Source organism: Halichoerus grypus, chromosome 4, assembly GCF_964656455.1.
Source record: "Halichoerus grypus chromosome 4, mHalGry1.hap1.1, whole genome shotgun sequence".
Classification (NCBI taxonomy): domain Eukaryota; kingdom Metazoa; phylum Chordata; class Mammalia; order Carnivora; family Phocidae; genus Halichoerus; species Halichoerus grypus.
This window is the reverse complement of record NC_135715.1, coordinates 68,965,975-68,984,698: the sequence shown is the minus strand read 5'-3', so window position 1 is coordinate 68,984,698 and position 18,724 is coordinate 68,965,975. Positions and strand designations below refer to the sequence as shown.

The 18,724-nt window shown below is 38.9% G+C and overlaps 1 protein-coding gene across 15 annotated transcripts in view; it reads left to right on the top strand.

Annotated features, from left to right (window-relative positions):
* FRY (FRY microtubule binding protein) overlaps window positions 1-18,724 on the top strand; it is a 425,755-nt gene that overhangs the window by 228,449 nt on the left and 178,582 nt on the right. For all 15 annotated transcript variants that reach the window (XM_078070487.1, XM_078070483.1, XM_078070485.1 and 12 more), the window contains one exon: window positions 15,145-15,198. In XM_078070487.1, the coding sequence (XP_077926613.1) occupies window positions 15,145-15,198 (54 nt within the window). The remainder of the gene's footprint in view (window positions 1-15,144; window positions 15,199-18,724) is intronic.

Sequence of the window (18,724 nt, the reverse complement as noted above, 5' to 3'; positions counted from 1 at the left end):
GAATTACCGCCTCTAATTAACTTTGGATCTTTATATATTGGATCGTTATATTAGTCATGCTTGTAGCCTGATAGCTAGTCACTAACCTCAACCATGTGATATTTCATGATATTTCACCATGCCCAAATTTGCAAGTTGGCGGGTTTTCTGCACTGGTGTGTATGCCTATCTTCCTATCCTAACCCAATGTTACATGTCTGATGAGTAAGGATGTGTAAATAGCAGAACAGCAGCTCTAATGCCTCTCTGCATCAAATCCTCCCTGTGGATTTGAGTCGGCTTCCCAGAAGCACAAGCAGCTAGTGTTTTTAGCCACACTCCTCTTTAAACAGAGGCCTCTCTTGCTTCAGTAAATCTAATAAGGGAAATTGAAAGAGAATGAAAATAATTTCTAGATTGAGTTCCCTACTGAGTGTAGTGATAGAATCAAATTAATGTTGTCCTGAAAGGAGACTAAGAAACCATTCTGGTCAGGTGAGAAATACTTAACATTACACTTGACAAAGTACTAGCTCATTGTCCCAATTATAAATAAATAACTTTAAAAACAACAATTTCTTAGCAAAGCACTCAGCCTGGCACCCCTTACTTAATCCATAAAGGCATCCACCAGAAATCTGGAAACTCACCCTAAACAGAAACAAAATAGTATTAGGAGTTAAAGCTCAGGGATAATATTTGAAAGGTTTCATTTAGCTGCTGAATGAAGTGATCTTTCAGATGAGCTCACAAACTCCCGTTTTTCTGTACACTGTTCAAATTAAATTGTGTTTTCCTTATTATGAGTATTCTTGGGACCATAGAGACCAAAAGGATTTCTTTTGTGGTTGTTAAGTAGGATTTCTCAGCAGTAAAATGAAATTTAATGCACCGTGATAGTAAAATTTCAATTGAAACTTACAGCAAATAAACCATATGCAATTATTATGAAGTAATAAACAAAAAAAAACCTAAGGGCTTTTTCCTTGAACTTCACAGTATTCAATTCAGTTCATCCATGGGTAGGGCCTTAATTTTTATGTCCAGTGACTTTATGAGAAAATTATTAAAGTTTCTTCTTCTTGAGAATACGAAACCAGGGGAAGGTCGTTCCTCAAGTTATTTTCAGTCTGGTTCTTTCAGATTATATGCTTCTTTTTACTATTTATGGAGATTTCATTTTAGCACAAAAGAATATTTGAAAATATAGCATCATATTTTAAAGTAACAGGAAAGGCCAATAAAAATAAGTTCAATGATATGACGTAGTAATGAGCACTAGAGGCCCATCTAGACATTCACTATGATATAATATCTCTATGTTTCCACATAGCATTTTGCATTTTGACATTCCTGAAAGTGTGATTAATACAGTTTTAGGCAGCAGCGGGCTTTACTGTAGCATTTAATCATTTTAACCAGCAGAAGTCTGGATTTCCACGGGTCATATTAAGAATAATAAGACACGTTTTATTAGATATTTTTGATTGTTGCTGACTTATAGATCTTGTACTCTCTGGCTTAAACGGTTTTGTAAAATACAGTATTCCATTTGATGGTACTTCCTGATGCCTTTGGGGATTTCTACTCAATTCATAAGTTGTAATCACATTAAGTGGGGCTGGAATATTCTAGTAGGCTTTTCCAAGATGATTCAATCGCTGAGCCCAGGAATCAAAGACCACAAAAAGGAAGTCAAGTACCATCATCTTTAAATATTTTTGATTGACCTAAAATGGATGTATTGCTTTTTATTGAGATATATTCACATACCATAAAATTCACCCTTTCAAAGAGAGCAATTCAATGAGTATTCACAGGTTGTAGAGCTTTCACCTCTATCTAGTTCCAGAACATTGTCTTTTAATAGCACTTTAAAAGACAGAGTAGGTAAGTAGATTTTGATCTACCTATTTTTCTATTCTTTATCCCCAGAGTTTGCCTTTTATTTTATCAGAAAACCAAACCTTTTTTTCCTTAGCTCAAGTAATTGGATCATTTAAATTTTGACTAAGAAGTTTTGTTTGGCTGCACAAATTGGGGTATGCAATGAATTTTATATAATGATAATCATGAAGAAGATCCTGCCTGAAGCATCATGTAGAAATAGCTCATGTAGAAAATAAAACTTCAAGATACTTATGGACAGTAGAACTTCAACAGAAATGAAAATGCTTATCTCTGTGTGTCAAATTCTAATTCCATAATGGCGGCATTCCTGGTTCACTTGGGGTTTGCTCTAGCTGCTGGGGTTCAGATGATGGCACTGGGTGACCAGATTCCATCCGAGAGGAGACTTGTCTGCAGCGCTGAGTGAAATGGTCTCTACTCACCAATGTGAGCTTCTGACCTGTCAGTAACACCCTGAGAAAGTGTGTAGCATGCACTCCTTCCCATCTGAACAGTGCTGCACACGTACCACATTGGTCAGTCAAGGTGTTCTAAATAAATCCAAACTTGCCCAGTGACCCTGGGATCAGTGTGTCTCACCTCGTAAATATCAGCTCTGTGGCTTCATCCATACCCACTTGCCCAAGATTTCCTGGGATTCCCAGTGGACAGAATAACATATTATGAGCTCCTCAAAGGCAAACAATGCCACGCTCATGCTCAGGATAGACTAGCTGTAGCAAGAAAGTATGGAAACCAGGCAGTGGCTCCCATTCCTAAAGCGAAACCATTACCATCACAGTGGCCTCCCCTCCTCCATTTGGTCTCCAGGAAAATAAAGTGCCATTCAGACAGATGGAGGATTCTTCTTCTCATTCATCCAATGAAGAGTTTTATTTTAAATCAGCATTACAGTAGAGTTTACATACATTAAACTGCAGAGATTTTAAATCTACAGTTTGATGAATTTTGGCAAATTCATGCACATGTGTCCGCACAACCACAATCCAGATGCAGAACATTTCTGTCATTCTGATGAGTTCTCTTGTGCCCTATGAAGGTGGACCATATACGACCACCCCTGGCCTCAGGCAACTATTGATCTGTGTATAGATTTCCATTTTCTAGAACTTCATATAAATGGAAGCCATACAAAATGTACTCTTTTGTGTCTAGTTTTCTTCACTCAGCATAATGTATTTGAGATGCATCGATTTTTTTATTGTTTGTCAGTAATTTGTTCATCTTCATTGCTGAGTAGAATTCCATTTAATGTATAGACTGCAGTGTGTTTATGTGGTCACGTTTTGATGGGCATTTGGGTCAACAAATAGTTTTTGAGTACAATTTTAACCAGCACAAGTCTTGATATCCACAGATCATGCTAGCAATTATAAGAATGTATGTTTTATAAGATATTTTTGATAATAGCTTACAGATAGATATATAGATAGTATTTTCCAACTTCCAAGTACAAATGATTGATGCTGTGTATTATACAAAAAGAAAGATGAAGAATGACTGCCATTTTTTGCTCATCTGTCATATTTCAGGCACACTAATCTTCACATTAACCCTAGAAGGTGGGTAAAAATAATAACAGTTTGTGTTTACATACAGCCAAGCACTGTTCTTAATGCTTTAATAATATTAACCCACCTAATCTTCACATCAACATCATAAGGTGTAGTTACTCTTACTACCCCCCTTCAAATACAAGGAATTTAAGTAACTAGTCCAAAGAACACAGTTAGCAAGTGGTGGAGCTGACATTCACCATGGACCATCTAACTCTGGGACTCTTCCTCTTAACCCCTAGACCCATGGCCTCCTTCATTTTTAGTCAGAGAGGCTGAACCTGAGAGATTTAATAAGACATACCAAAGGTGGTGTAGTTAGGGTTAATACCCCAATTCATATCCTAGTTTGATTGACTCTAAAGTCCAAGCTCTGATCTACTTGGGAAATGATATGTCCATGAATAACTAGGATGACATTGGTTGGGTACACAAGAGCTAGAGAATACCAGAAGAGCTACTGAAGAGTGAAACGGGGCTGTCACTTCTCATAGGAGTCATCAGGAAAAGTGTGGTGAGATAAGTGAACCTCGAAGGGCAAATAGGATTTTTTTGATGAGAAGTGATTTGGTTGGGTCTGAGAAGGGTGTGTGTGTGTGTGTTGTGTGTGTGTGTGTGATAGTGGTGACAGAAGAAAATCAGAACATGACTGATTTCAAGTCTCCAAGGACAGCCCTGGGGAATATAAACATTTTCGAAGAAAGACTAGCTAGCCTATGAAGGACACAGAGAAGGGATGCCTAAAGAAGTGGAAGAAGAAAAGGTGGAGGAATGGGGTGATTCAAGTGAACAAAAGGGAGTCTCATTGCAGCTGAAAGATCTGAAAGAAAACTACTGAAAAATGGCCACCAGATTTGTCATTTAGAAAATCACTGGTGACTCTAGGGCGAGTGTTTTAAGTGGTGACAGAAGAGATTGCAGGGGATTGAAGAAAGAATAGGGGAGGAAGGGGATACAGGACATATAGACCACTCCTTGAAGAACTAAAGATGAGAAGGGTATAGAAAGAAAACAGTGGGTATGTGGTCAAGGCAGGCACTACAATGAAAAGCATGTTGATAACAGAGAGAGCCTGCCAAAGGGGGAGGGTGACGCTGGGGGGACTGAGGAGCTGGCTGATGGAGCAGGGTCCCAGACGAGGCAGGGAAAGGTCCATCCACATGCACTGAATGTCCACTTAATGGACATAGCATGCACCATTAGTGCAGTGTGTTGGGACCAGAAAAAAATCAAAATACCAACAAAATAGAATGTAACCCAGAAACAGATGAGTGAAGGTGGTATCTTACATTTCTTGGTAGCTGCCATTGTTTCAAAAAAGAAAAGAAAAATGCCTGTGGGAACTGCTCTTTTGTTCAATTAAAATGAAGATTAACTTTGTAGCTGAGTTTAATTGAAGTTTCCCCTCCACTGTTCAAATAATGGATTTGAACTTGGGACTGTTGGACTTGGCAAAGAAATAGGTTTCACTGAAATTTGCAAAGCCAGCTGCAAATAGGACAGATTCTCTTGAGAGTTTTTAGGTTTGTTTTTTTTTAAGTGCCAAAATATTCTTCCAGATTTGAATCTGCCCCTCTTCCCTGCTCATGCTCAAGTGCCCTCTCTCTCTCTCTCTCTCTCACTATCTTACTATCTCGCTATCTCTCTCTCTGTGTCAAATAAAAAAATAAAATCTTTAAAAAATTAATCTTAAATACTGAACAGAATAAAGGGAAACACGGCTGTTTCAGTTTCCACAAGCACCCTTCTTCCACACATCTCCAAGCGTTCCAAGTCCTGCTGATTAGTCTTATCACAAACCCAGTGAGGATGCCATGGGGTGATGTCCCTTTTTACCTGTGGACAAACCAAGACAGACCTCAAGACCGCTCAGTCTCCCGCTGTAAGTTCAATGATACTGACAGGAAATCAAAACGACCAGAGTATATCTTCAGGGCAGTTCAGACCCCCTGGGTCCCTGATTGCCCTTCATGTAGGGGGAGTCTTTTGAGGAGAAATAGTCTGGTACTCAGAACTGTGAGTTCTCAGGCTCACTCCTTAGATCTGTCTCCAAAGTTGACTCAAAGCTGCACCAATAATATCTGAAGAGAAAAATATGTATCAAACATAAAGATATTTTGGGGACACCTGGGTGGCTCAGTCGGTTAAGCGTCTGCTTTCAGCTCAGGTCATGATCCCAGGGTCCTGGGATCGAGTCCGCATGGGGCTCCCTGTTCCGCGGGGAGCCTGCTTCTCCCTCTGCCTCTGCTTCTCTCTCTCTCTCTCTCTCTGTCTCTCATGAATAAATAAATAAAATCTTAAAAAAAAAAGTTTTAAATAAAAAAAAACATAAAGATATTTTGAACCTTGTTTTTCTTTAGTTCAGACTAAGTAGGGTGCCTGCCGCGGTGGGCTCTGGATGAAATGCTTTAGTGGCATTTCAACAGTCGAGTCCATAGCTCCCTGCTCTGAGGAGCTATCGCCACTCGATGGGACAGCTCGCTACCCCCACTCCTCATGTTCTGGAGACCCGAATTGTGGTGGTTCAGTTCTGAAAATTGTTAGCTACTCAGACCAGACATGTGGATTATAAAATTTCACTGCTGATAGCATCAGAATCCTGAGTCAACTATGCCAAGACTTGTTCTTATAATCAAAAACACCGTCATGTCAAGACTTGAGAAGTTTGGTGGTGGTTTGTTTTTGTTTTTGTTTTTTTTTAAACCATCCCACCATTAAATTAAAAGGTTTCCTCTAAATTACATATTAAGAATTAAAATCACTATAATAACCTTAGACTTTTATTTTTTAAGAGAGAAAAGCAATTACTCCTTGTAATTTTTATTTTTTCCTACTCTCTGTAATACGGCTTTCTAGTTATACTTAGAAACTTCCAGGAAGCTAAAATTAAAGCTTAAATAATGTTAGTGGGAGTGTATATTACCCTGAAAAAAATGGGTGGAACTTAGTTTCAGCTCCTAAACATTGTGAAAGAGGTTACATATTTTAATCTGATCTAATTCCAATAATAATGGTCTTAAAAGGAATTTCAATAATGGTAATGACTATCGGTTACTGAGTACTCCAAGCTATTCATCTTTCTGTTCTCTGAGATTAGGATGGTATTATTCATCTTTATTTTACCTAAAAGTTAACTGAAAGTTACAGAGGTTAAGTAAAATTTGTATGTTTATAAATAAGGGGAACTAGGATCCAAACTCGAGTCTCTGACTCCGAAGCCCATGCACTGAACCACTACGTCCAACTGCTAAAATCATTAAAAGAGATTAAAAGAGCATCTTAAGCAAGGTTGGTGATGTATTTAACAAATTAAATAATCTCATATTAACTCTAGTGACATTGCTGGTTTACACGTTTATTGAAATATCTCTGAGGGCAAGAGTTTGGATCTTTTTAGATTAGTGAAGTCCTACTGTATGGGACATATTTGGGATTTTTTTTTTTTTTTTTTAGGTCCCTAAACATTCAGATACAGAAACTGATTTCTTAAATAAGCCCCTTGTATCCCACAAATAGAACACCTTTTCATACATGAGCCTTTTCTAGACTTGTCTAACTGCCCCTGTTCTGTCTCATACGGCCGTCTCTTCTCCTCCTGATTATAGAGAGGCTGAGTGTGAAAAGACTAGAAGGGAGAATGTAGCTATAGCAGACACTGAAATTGTTTGGAAATTGAGGGAGAAGTCAATGGCCTTCCTCTGCCCTTTTCAGGGAGATACAAGACACAGAAGAGCTTTCAGAGTTTGTGTTTTCTTAGGGGAGGGGAGGGACAGGGAGGGAAGAACTTCCCAAGGTGTGAGAAGCACAAATAGAGACCTTTCTCTTTTCTTATGGAAATGCTCGAAACCCTTACAAGATTCTTCACAACAGGAGAAAATCCCTCTTGGATGGGTGAGGACAGCAGTGCTCTTTGATTCACGGGGAGCAAATTCAAAGAAAAGCCCGCAGTGCACACAGAGCTGTGTGTTGCTTCTCACACAGCAGGCAAGATACCTGCTCCCAAATCCTATCTGTAAATGCAAAGCAATGGGGAGAGGGTCCCTTCTGCAACCCCGTTAGGAAAAGATAAATTGTTGGATAAGTGCTATTAAAATAAGTTTTAAGAAGTAGCTTATACTATCTTGAAAAGCGAGATACTATAAAAAGAAAAAATTTAAGCAATGACAGAAGTGATGCATCATGTTCTCCTGTTTTGTGTTTGTTTTTCTTATGGTTAATTTAAAACATTACTAAAGTAGAAAGACAATAAAATGAACCCAACTTCAAGAGTTATCAACTCACAGCCAATTTGTTACACACTCCCTGCATTTCCCCTGAATATTATTTGAAACAAATACTAGAAACTATATTATTTCATCTCTGAATATTTCAGCATGTATCTCTGAAAGATACTCTCTTTTAAACAAAACTGCAGTATCATTACCACAACTAAAAAAGTAGCAGTCATCCCTTAACATCATCAAATAGACAAAAAGTGTTCAAATTGGCAATAGTCTCATGAATATCATACTTTTTTAACAGGTTTTTTTTTTCCAAGCTAAGATCCTCACATTGCCATCATCTTTTTAAAAAAATCAACAGGATTCCCTCCCCACCCCTGCCACTATTTCTCCCCCTTGCAACTTATTTCTTGAAAAAAACACTTTTCTTTCCTTCAGAGTTTCTTTCAGTCTGGATTTTATTGATTGCATCCCTTTGGCATAGTATAACATATTCCCCTAACTGCTGTATTTCCTAAAAACTGGACATTGCCTCTGAGGCTTGGTCAGACTCAGGTTTGGTGGGGGTTTTTATTTGTTTTGGTCAAGACTATTTCATAGTGCTTGCTCTCATGAGAAGGGACTTAATGTCTAGTTAGCTCTTCTCTGTGCTGTTAGCAGCCACTGATGGTCAAGGCCAAGTCTCCCAGTGTTTTTGGTTTGCTCAGCTCTTTGTTCAGTGTCCCCCGGTGAGCTGGAGCTTTTGGGTAAGGCTAAGGCTCTCAGCTTTGGACCACTAAGAATTTTCAAGGATCCATCACCCCAAAGTTAAGATTTTTCACAATGACTTTTTTTAAAAAAATAAACATATCATTCAATTCAATTAACAAATTTTCAGTAAATAAGTAAAATTGCTATTGAAATAAAAAACAAATTTTTAAAAAATGTAAAAGCACACTGTTCGAATTGGATGAATGAGACCATTATTTTGAGCCTCCTTTGCCATAGTCTATTTCTATTTGTTCTTTACCCCTTGTTTATTCTGTGTCGATTTCACTTTACTACTTACTTAATGCTCTTTGAGAACCAGGATGTCTTGAATATGCAGACCTTGGATTCTTAGACTCTGGATTCCATGCAGCTGGTCTCCTGCAGGACAACCTCAAGCAGAAGCATGCCTCTACAGTTTACCTTGAGTCTTCCTGGTCTTCGCTCTGTATTCATATGGCTCTCTTCTGAGCTGGAGCATGTTTGCCTCCCTCCTCTTCTCTCTTTTCTCCCCTCTTCCTACCTCCTTCCCTAACTTTCTTCTTTTTCTCTACTTTTTATTTAGCCAGCATGATACTCTTTTCCCCATGTCTACTTTTAAGCCTCCTGACACTGATAAAATCTGTGTCAATGCAAAATTACTTGGGAATGCTGAAATGTGAGCTTGATTCTCTGTGCCCAGAGCTATCTTTCCAAATGCATAGACATATATTCAGTCATTTAACAAACCCTGGCAATAAGTCCCAACTATGTCCTCGGCATGTGGGGAGAGAGACAAGTTGCAACACAGTGGAAATGCTAACAAGAATAGATGCAAACAGAGTCCCATGTGACAACTAACAGGTGGCTCTAGGAAGGAGAACTGAGAAAGGGCTTAATCTTGGGAGGAACATTTAAACTAAGTCTTCAAAGAATATGATGAAGACAGCATATTTGTGAAAAAATAGTTAACATACCTTTACATTGTTTTCCTTATTTTGCTGAGGCACTGAACCCAAGTTCTTGGCTAATGGACCCAGTGAGTTGTGTATAGCAACAATTTACCATATCAATGTTTCCTTCGTATGTATGCAAATATGTGTAAGTTTAAAATATCATTCTCACGAGCATTCCCATCTAATTAATAGTGGGAAAAAGTAACTTTTAAGCATGGGAAGTTTCAGGGTATGGGAGGTTCACAATCACCTTCCCCCCCTGCAGCAGGCTTTCAGGTAGTAGCGAGAGAAGGTTCCCAAGGTATGAACTCCTGAGTTATTGCAAAAGTCTACAGATCCACAGGTGTGCTAAGCATCTTTTGGCTGAGTAAATTAGTCTCCCATATAGATGTATTCCTTTTTTTCTAATGTATATAAAATAAGTACAGTTGTCATTATAGTACAAAACTTTTTAAAAGTATCATTGAAGGCATAGTATTAGCTCTCTGTCATTTATACTTTTATTTTTATTATTTTTTTGAAAGACTTTATTTATTTGACAGAGACACAGTGAGAGAGGGAACACAAGCAGGGGGAGTGGGAAAGGGAGAAGCAGGCTTCCCACCGAGCAGGGAGCCCAATGCGGGGCTCGATCCCAGGACCCTGGGATCATGACCTGAGCCAAAGGCAGGCGCTTAACGACTGAGCCACCCAGGCACCCCTGTCATTTATACTTTTAAACAACAGATACTAAAATCGAATTACTCTCTTGTATGCCTGGAGCTGTGAGTGCGTGTTTTGTATTTGGGAGTTCCTGGAAAATTTTTGACGTTAAAAGGGGTCTTTATAAAATACATAGTGCTGATGGCCGCACAACATTGTGAATGTCTTTACTACCCTGAATTGTACCCTTAAAAGCGGTTACAATGGCAAATTTTACATCACGTATATTCTGCCACAATAAAAGAGTCTACTAAAAAATTGTTTTTAACTTGCAACAAAACACACATGCAAATCAAGGGATCTCATATTTGAAGAAACTGGACATCGTTGGCCTAGAGCTTTTATTAATTTGGCAGATGTTTAGCCATCACCAAGCAAGACTGTGCTCTGTAACTTTTTAAGTGTCAGAGAACCAGAGCATCCTGCATTTCTGGAGCATGTAATCTAGAGGGGACGACACTTAGCTCATCCCTCATGCGTGTGTAATCGCATAACATGATTCCACACTGTGATGTGACTTTACGCTATGGTAAGTGCTATGAAAGGAAACGTATACAGAGCTCTGCAAGCGTGTAAGGGGTAGGGGATGGGGGCTAGTCACGGTGTTCAGAGAAGACTCACAGAAGACTTCCCCGAGGAAGTGACAGTTGGGCTGAGATTTGAATAATGAGCGAGTATAGACAACAGTCATAAGAGATCATTGCCTACTTTTCCATTTCAGACTTTTCTCCTTAATGGCAGGAACCTCATGTTCTTCATCACTTCCCCCCCACCCACAGGTAGCATTGGGCGTGTTGTGAGCCCCCAGTTACTGTTAAGTGGTGAATAAATAAAATACTGAGTAGAAATGCTTATGCTGCATTTGTTCCAAGGGTGTTTGTGGAACCTGGCACCACCTGTTTTCACGTCTTTAATTTTCATATTTTTAATTTAACTGGTTTTACAAAGAACTTTGGATGACGTTATAACCTTTGCATATATAGGAAATGCTTCACAGTTTAATTGCTAAATTGTCTTTTTGTGCCATCAACTCAATCTGGTGCTTCTTTAATTGTTCTTCTGTGTTCTTGCCCACATTTTTGTATCCACTCTCCCACCAGTGTGTTCTAGGTAGCATACTTTGAAGAGAAAGTGTCTGTTAGCCCTTAAGAACACAGTTTTCTCTTTATTTTAGATGAATACATATTTTGAAGCTGTATATTTTGCAAATGAGACAGCAATTGATTTATATGGCTCATGGTAAGACATCAGATACCCAGACTGAGCCCACCATGTGCATGTATTTCTTCAGGAACAGAGACTCTATGGGGTGGGTAGAGGTGGGTTTCCCATCTGCCTTAGGTGTATATTATCTTTTCAGGTGGAGGAGAAGATTGGAGAAGTGAGGTAGGGAAGAGGGTCTATGTGATTAACAACATGTAAATGGAGTCTTTTAGGAAATCTACATTGGCTAAAGTAAAAGTTACTATTGTTTTTCATATATAACTTTTACGTGGTTTCTCATCCTGAATCAAATTATGGATCAGTATTAACTCCCATACCAAAAACAGAAAAGAAAAGGAAAACAAGGTTCAGGTAAGGATAAACCGTTGTCCTTAAAATGCCCTGCTGGAAAGTCAGTTAAGGCTTCCTAATGTAAACAAAGGTGTAATGATTAGGAAAAATGATTTCTGTAGACCTTTGTCACTACCCAGGTTATTTCCACAGAGATTTGGATGTGGCATAGTCAAATAACATGCCCCAAATTCACAAGTTACACATAGTAAGTATTTTACCGGTAAGGTAATAGACCTTATTTTGTTTCTAAATCTAGGGACTTGGAATAGTGTATCACTTTCAACTTTTTATTATATGTCAAGTCCCAAGATAGATAATAAAATTTTCATATGAATGCCATAGTTTTTTTTTCAACTTTTTATTGTATGTCAAGTCCCAGGATAGACAGTAAAATTTTTCAAACGAATTCCATAGTTTTTATTATGTAGTTTCCATTGAGAACTCTGGGCCACTTATAGCATCAGATTTTTAAGGTTTTGGTCAAAGAGGTATATGTTAAGATGAATAGTAAGAATCGTGGTAGCAGTCAAACACTATATATTAAGGTCAGAATAGCTAAGGGAGAGTTTCTTATTTATTTATTTATTTATTTATTTATTTATTTATTTATTTATTTTTTAAAGATTTTATTTATTTGAGAGAGAGAGAGCACATGAGAGGGGGAAGGGTCAGAGGGAGAAGCAGACTCCCTGCCGAGCAGGGAGCCCGATGCGGGACTCGATCCAGGGACTCCAGGATCATGACCCGAGCCGAAGGCAGTCGCCTAACCAACTGAGCCACCCAGGCGCCCGAGAGTTTCTTATTTAAAAACTGGTACCTCAGATACCTCAATATCATAAAAGCCATCTATGAAAAACCCACAGCAAATATCATTCTCAATGGGGAAAAACTGAGAGCTTTCCCCCTAAGGTCAGGAACGCGGCAGGGATGTCCACTATCACCACTGCTATTCAACATAGTACTAGAAGTCCTAGCCACAGCAATCAGACAACAAAAAGAAATAAAAGGCATCCGAATTGGCAAAGAAGAAGTCAAACTCTCACTCTTTGCAGATGATACGATACTTTATGTGGAAAACCCAAAAGACTCCACCCCAAAACCACTAGAACTCATACAGGAATTCAGTAAAGTGGCAGGATGTAAAATCAATGCACAGAAGTCAGTGACATTACTATACACCAACAACAAGACAGAAGAAAGAGAAATTAAGGAGTCGATCCCATTTACAATTGTACCCAAAACCATTAGATACGTAGGAATAAATCTAACCAAAGAGGCAAAGAATCTGTACTCAGAAAACTATAGGATACTCATGAAAGAAATTGAGGAAGATACAAAGAAATGGAAAAAAGTTCCATGCTCATGGAATGGCACACAAACAGACACATAGATCAATGGAACAGAATAGAGAGCCCGGAAATGGCCCCTCAACTCTACTAATCTTCGGCAAAGCAGGAAAGAATGTCCAATGGAAAAAAGACAGCCTCTTCAACAAATGGTGTTGGGAAAATTGGACAGCCACATGCAGAGGAATGAAACTGGACCATTTCCTTACACCACACACAAAAATAGACTCCAAATGGTTGAAAGACCTAAATGTGAGAACAGGAGTCCCTCAAAATCCTAAAGGAGAACACAGGCAGCAACCTCTTCGACCTCAGCCACAGCAACTTCTTCCTAGAAACATCGCCAAAGGCAAGGGAAGCAAGAACAAAAATGAACTATTGGGACTTCATCAAGATAAAAAGCTTTTGCACAGCAAAAGAAACAGTCGACAAAACCAAAAGGCAACCGGCAGAATGGGAGAAGGTATTTGCAAATGATATATCAGATAAAGGGCTAGTATCCAAAATCTATAAGGAACTTACCAAACTCAACACCCAAAGAACCAATGATCCAATCAAGAAATGGGCAGAAGACATGAACAGACATTTTTCCAAAGAAGACATCCAAATGGCCAACAGACACATGAAAAAGTGCTCAACATCGCTCGGCATCAGGGAAATCCAAATCAAAACTTCAGTGAGATACCACCTCACACCAGTCAGAATGGCTAAAATTAACAAGTCAGGAAACAACAGATGTTGGCAGGGATGCGGAGAAAGGGGAACCCTCCTGCACTGTTGGTGGGAATGCAAGCTGGGGCAGCCACTCTGGAAAACAGTGTGGAGGTTTCTCAAAAAGTTGAAAATAGAGCTACCATATGACCCAGCAATTGCACTACTGGGTATTTACCCCAAAGATACAAATGTAGGGATCCGAAGGGGTACATGCACCCCGATGTTTATAGCAGCAATGTCCACAATAGCCAAACTATGGAAAGAGCCAAGATGTTCATCGACAGATGAATGGATAAAGAAGATGTGGTATATATATACAATGGAATATTATGCAGCCATCAAAAGGAATGAAATCTTGCCAGTTGCAATGACGTGGATGGAACTGGAGGGTATTATGCTGAGTAAAATAAGTCAGTCAGAAAAATACATGTGTCATATGATCTCACTGATATGAGGAATTCTTAATCTCAGGAAACAAACTGAGGGTTGCTGGAGTGGTGGGGGGTGGGAGGGATGGTGTGGCTGGGTGATAGACATTGGGGAGGGTATGTGCTATGGTGAGTGCTGTGAATTGTGTAAGACTATTGAGTCACAGACCTGTACCTCTGAAACAAATAATACATTATATGTTTAAAAAAAAAAGGCGGTAGGACGGGAGAAATGAAGGGGGGGAAATTGGAGGGGGAGATGAGCCATGAGAGACTGTGGACTCTGAGGGTTCTAGAGGGGAGGGGGGTGGGGGGGATGGGTTAGCCTGGTGATGGGTATTAAAGAGGGCATGTACTGCATGGAGCACTGGGTGTTGTACGAAAACAATGAATCATGGAATACTACGTCAAAAACTAATGATGTAGGGCGCCTGGGTGGCTCAGTTGGTTAGGCAACTGCCTTCTGCTCAGGTCATGATCCTGGAGTCCCTGGATCGAGTCCTGAATTGGGCTCCGTGCTCCGCAGGGAATCTTCTTCTCCCTCTGACCCTACCCCCTCTCATGTGCTCTCTCTCTCATTCTCTCTCTCTCAAATAAATAAATAAAATCTTTAAAAAAAAATAAAATAAAATGTTTAAAAAAAACCTAATGATGTAATGTGATTAACATAACATAATAAAATAAAAAAATAATAAATAATAAAAAAATAAACAAAAACTGGTACCTCGGGCGCCTGGGTGGCTCAGTTGTTGAGCATCTGCCTTCGGCTCAGGTCGTGATCCCAGGGTCCTGGGATCGAGCCCCACGTCGGGCTCCCTGCTCAGCTAGAAGACTGCTTCTCCCTCTCCCACTGCCTCTGCTTGTGTTCCCTCTCTTGCTGTGTCTCTTTCTGTCAAATAAATAAATAAAATCTTTAAAAAAAATAAAATAAATAAAAACTGGTACCTCTGCCCCATCAAGGGAGAAGTAAATTAGAAAAATTATAACAATAATGCACTTTTTTTATGCTATTTAAGAGCATCTGATAATTATTCTTTTTTTTTTTCTAGGAAAAACCATTGACAAAATCTCTACAACGTGGAGAAGATCCCCAATTTGACCAAGTATGTAGTAATAAGTTATATACATATTATATTCTGGTTTTTATTTATTTCAAAATGCACAAAAGATAAGGGTTGGATGCTCATTATTAGTGTATTGATTAACTTCCTCAAAGAGGATACGGGGATATGATCTTAGGAACTGTGTCTTTCAGCTTTTACAATTATGGCTTAAAGCAGACATTCGGTAGATGTCTGTCTATTGCTTTGAACTGGAAAGAATGGGAATATGTTGGAATAATACAAATAGGCCCTCAATTGATCATTTCCTAAATCTTTGTATATCAGAATTAAAGAAACTAAGAAAAGATAAAGGAACTTCTATTCTAAAATTTAGTAGAGCTTATTATATTTTCATCCAGCTTTTTTGTGAATGCCCACTATTTGCTTGACACACCGCAACAAAATACAAAATTGACCAGTTTTAGTCCTTCAAGAATTCACAGTATTGTGAGAGAAAAATCACTTAAACAATAATTGTAAGACAGTATAGTAACTTAGAGTCTAATAGAGAATGTGATACATGAAAAAAAAAAACAATTTAAGGCAGGATAAATACAAAGAAAGTCTTTTGAAAGTAGATCGGGACTAGTAAAAGGGCATCCTGCTCTCAACAGCAGGTAATAAACATAGGAAATCAGGATCTGATAGATCCTGGCTCAGTAACTATAGGCTTCACGTATGTTTAAGAATGATGGGTAACAGGGCATCAGAGGAAGTGAGAGATGTGTTTGTGGTGTTTCCTGAACTTACGCAGTTAACAACAGAGAAGACAGCATGTTCTCCTTCAAAAACCTCACTTGGAGCCAGTGGTAGAGACAAAATACTGCTGGATGCACCACAGTCTGATCTAATATGGTGGGGGTTTTCTTGTCTTATGGAGAACACACAGAGATGCACTTTCAGCAGGGCTTTGCAATTGACTTTCATGTGGAATCAGAGGGAGAGTTCTCTGGCTGTTAAAGTCCAGACTTCTTTGGTCCAAAACTGTAAGGACTGGGAGCACCTGGGTGGCTCAGTCGGTTAAGCGTCTGCCTTCCGCTCAGGTCACGTTCCCAGGGTCCTGGGTTGGAGCCCTGCATTAGGCTCCCTGCTCAGTGGGGAGTCTGCTTCTCTCTCCCTCTGCCGCTCCCCCCCTTGCTTGTGCTCTCTCTTGCGTTCTCTCTCTCAAATAAATAAATAAAATCTTAAAAAAAAAGAATGTAAATATTTATTATCCATCATCCATAATTTTTCACTCTATTTTATGTTCTCTGTATTCTATCCTAGATATTCCTGTCCTAGGATATCACTGTCCTTTCCTCAAAAACAAAATTTATTTTTCTCCAGCTTAATGTGTATCTTCCTTTATTCTCTGGGAAAATAATACTTTTAATTTTAACATTGCATATAATAGTTATCCCAAATGATTTGGCTTAAACACAATTTCCCACTTGTTATTCAGCCCTCTATTTTTGCATTTCAGCATTGTGGGAGAGGGATAGCCTTTGGAATTAGACAGACCAGGTTTAAATCCCGACTTTGCCACTTTAATTAGCTATAATACTTTTAACCTTGTTGCACAGAATGTTGAAATGCAGAATCTCCGCCCTGCCCCAGATCTTACTGAATCAGATTCTGCAGCTTAACAGGATCCCCAGGTGACCCACGCACACATTAAAGCTTGAGCAGCACTGCTCCGTAACACCTCTCTCTGTATTAAGGACACTTTGCAAGTGAATCAGTAGTAAAATGGTCACTGAGAACTTTCAAATAAGGCACATAAGATTATCCTCTCATCATTAAATCATAAATTTACACATGAACCAGGAGAGAAGGCAACCTACAAAGTCTATTTCACTTTAAAGAGATAGCAAGACTCCCAGGCCGTGAGGAAACTTGACGGAAACTTGTCCACCTCTGCCGTTTACTGTTTTGCCAGCAAATTATAACAATCGAAGTTCCATTGGCAATGCCATGGGTGTATCAAGCTTTCTTAGTCTTTTGATATTAAACATTCAAATTATATAATTCCCCTTGTTCTAATAGCAAGCAGTAGGATTTTAATTTGGATTTACACAGAGGTGCATCTCTGCGAAAAGAACGTGCTGGTGATGCCACCTTGCGTGGTGTAGACTCCGTTGCTATGATCGTGGGAGCAGTAGTAACAGTAGAAGTGGTACGCATGTAGTACTTACAGAGGATAGGCACTATGCTAAGTACATTCTTTGAGGAGTATGCAGCTGGTCCCTGTTTAGAGAATATTTTTTATCAGTTTCTTCCTTTTAAATGTCACTGGCATGAATGATAGACTAGAGAGAACTGAGCTTCTGCACTTTCAGTGCCTGATCCCGGGTGGTCCTGTTTACTCCTCCACTTAACAAGCCCATGATTCATTTTTCTCTTGCTAGAAATAGAAGCAAAAAAAAAAAAAATCACATAATACTTTATAATTTATGAAGCCCCTTCTCACGCATGATCTCAGCTGACATCACTCACTGCTTCCAACAACCCCAAGAAGAAGCCATCATCATCATCATCATCATCTCTATATTACATTTCATGGGAATGAGTCTCAGACAGCTTGCCCAACACTATATGACTAAAGCCTGAAGGAGCCAAGACTGGCATCCACTTGTTCAGACTATAAAGCCAGTGCTTTTTACTCTATAACATGCTTCTGTATCTAAAAACTAAGGTGGCGAGAATTTAGGAGTTTTCAACAGGTAAGAGATCTCAGATCCTGTATCAGTTAATATTAGGTTTGGCTGCAAATGACACATAAAATAACAGCGACTTGAATAAGAGTTTTTTTCTCTCTCACATTCAAGAAATACAAAGAAAATCAGTCTAGAATCTTTATATTATTTTTGTTGTCTTGTGTATGGCTCATCTCATAGTCCAGTTTGGCTTCTAGAACTCAGCCATTATGTCTGTATTCCAAGCAGCAGGAAGGAGAAATAGAAAAAGAATTATAGGCAAAAAAATAAAAAACCAGAATGTCTCAACATTGCACACACCACTTCTGCTCATATTCAGTTGGCAAGATCTTAATCACATAGCCACATATAGCTGTAGGAAAGATTGGGAAATTTTATTTTGAGCAATCATTTGTCCGTCTAAAAATCAGGTATTTTATTGGGGCACCTGGGTGGTTCAGTTGGTTAAGCGTCCAACTCTTGATCTCAGCTCAGGTCTTGATCTCAGGGTCGTGAGTTCAAGCCCTGCATTGGACTCCCCACTGGGCATGGAGCCTACTTAAAAAAAAAAAAAATCAGGTATTTTATAACTAAGGAAGAAGAATAGACTGGATATTAGGTATTATCTATCTTTCCTAGATACCATATAGTAGAGTTTTTACCAAATGCCCAATAAAGAATACTGTTTACAGTTCTGTGTACCTCTTTTTTTCACTGTGGAATATTCCTAGAATTTGTCAGTTTTACAGTTTGAATTTTAAGATATATATATTTAGGGGTTAAAGCTTATGTTTTCTTACGTTTCCTTTTATATGCTTTATATATAACTATTGGCTTCATATCTCTTAATT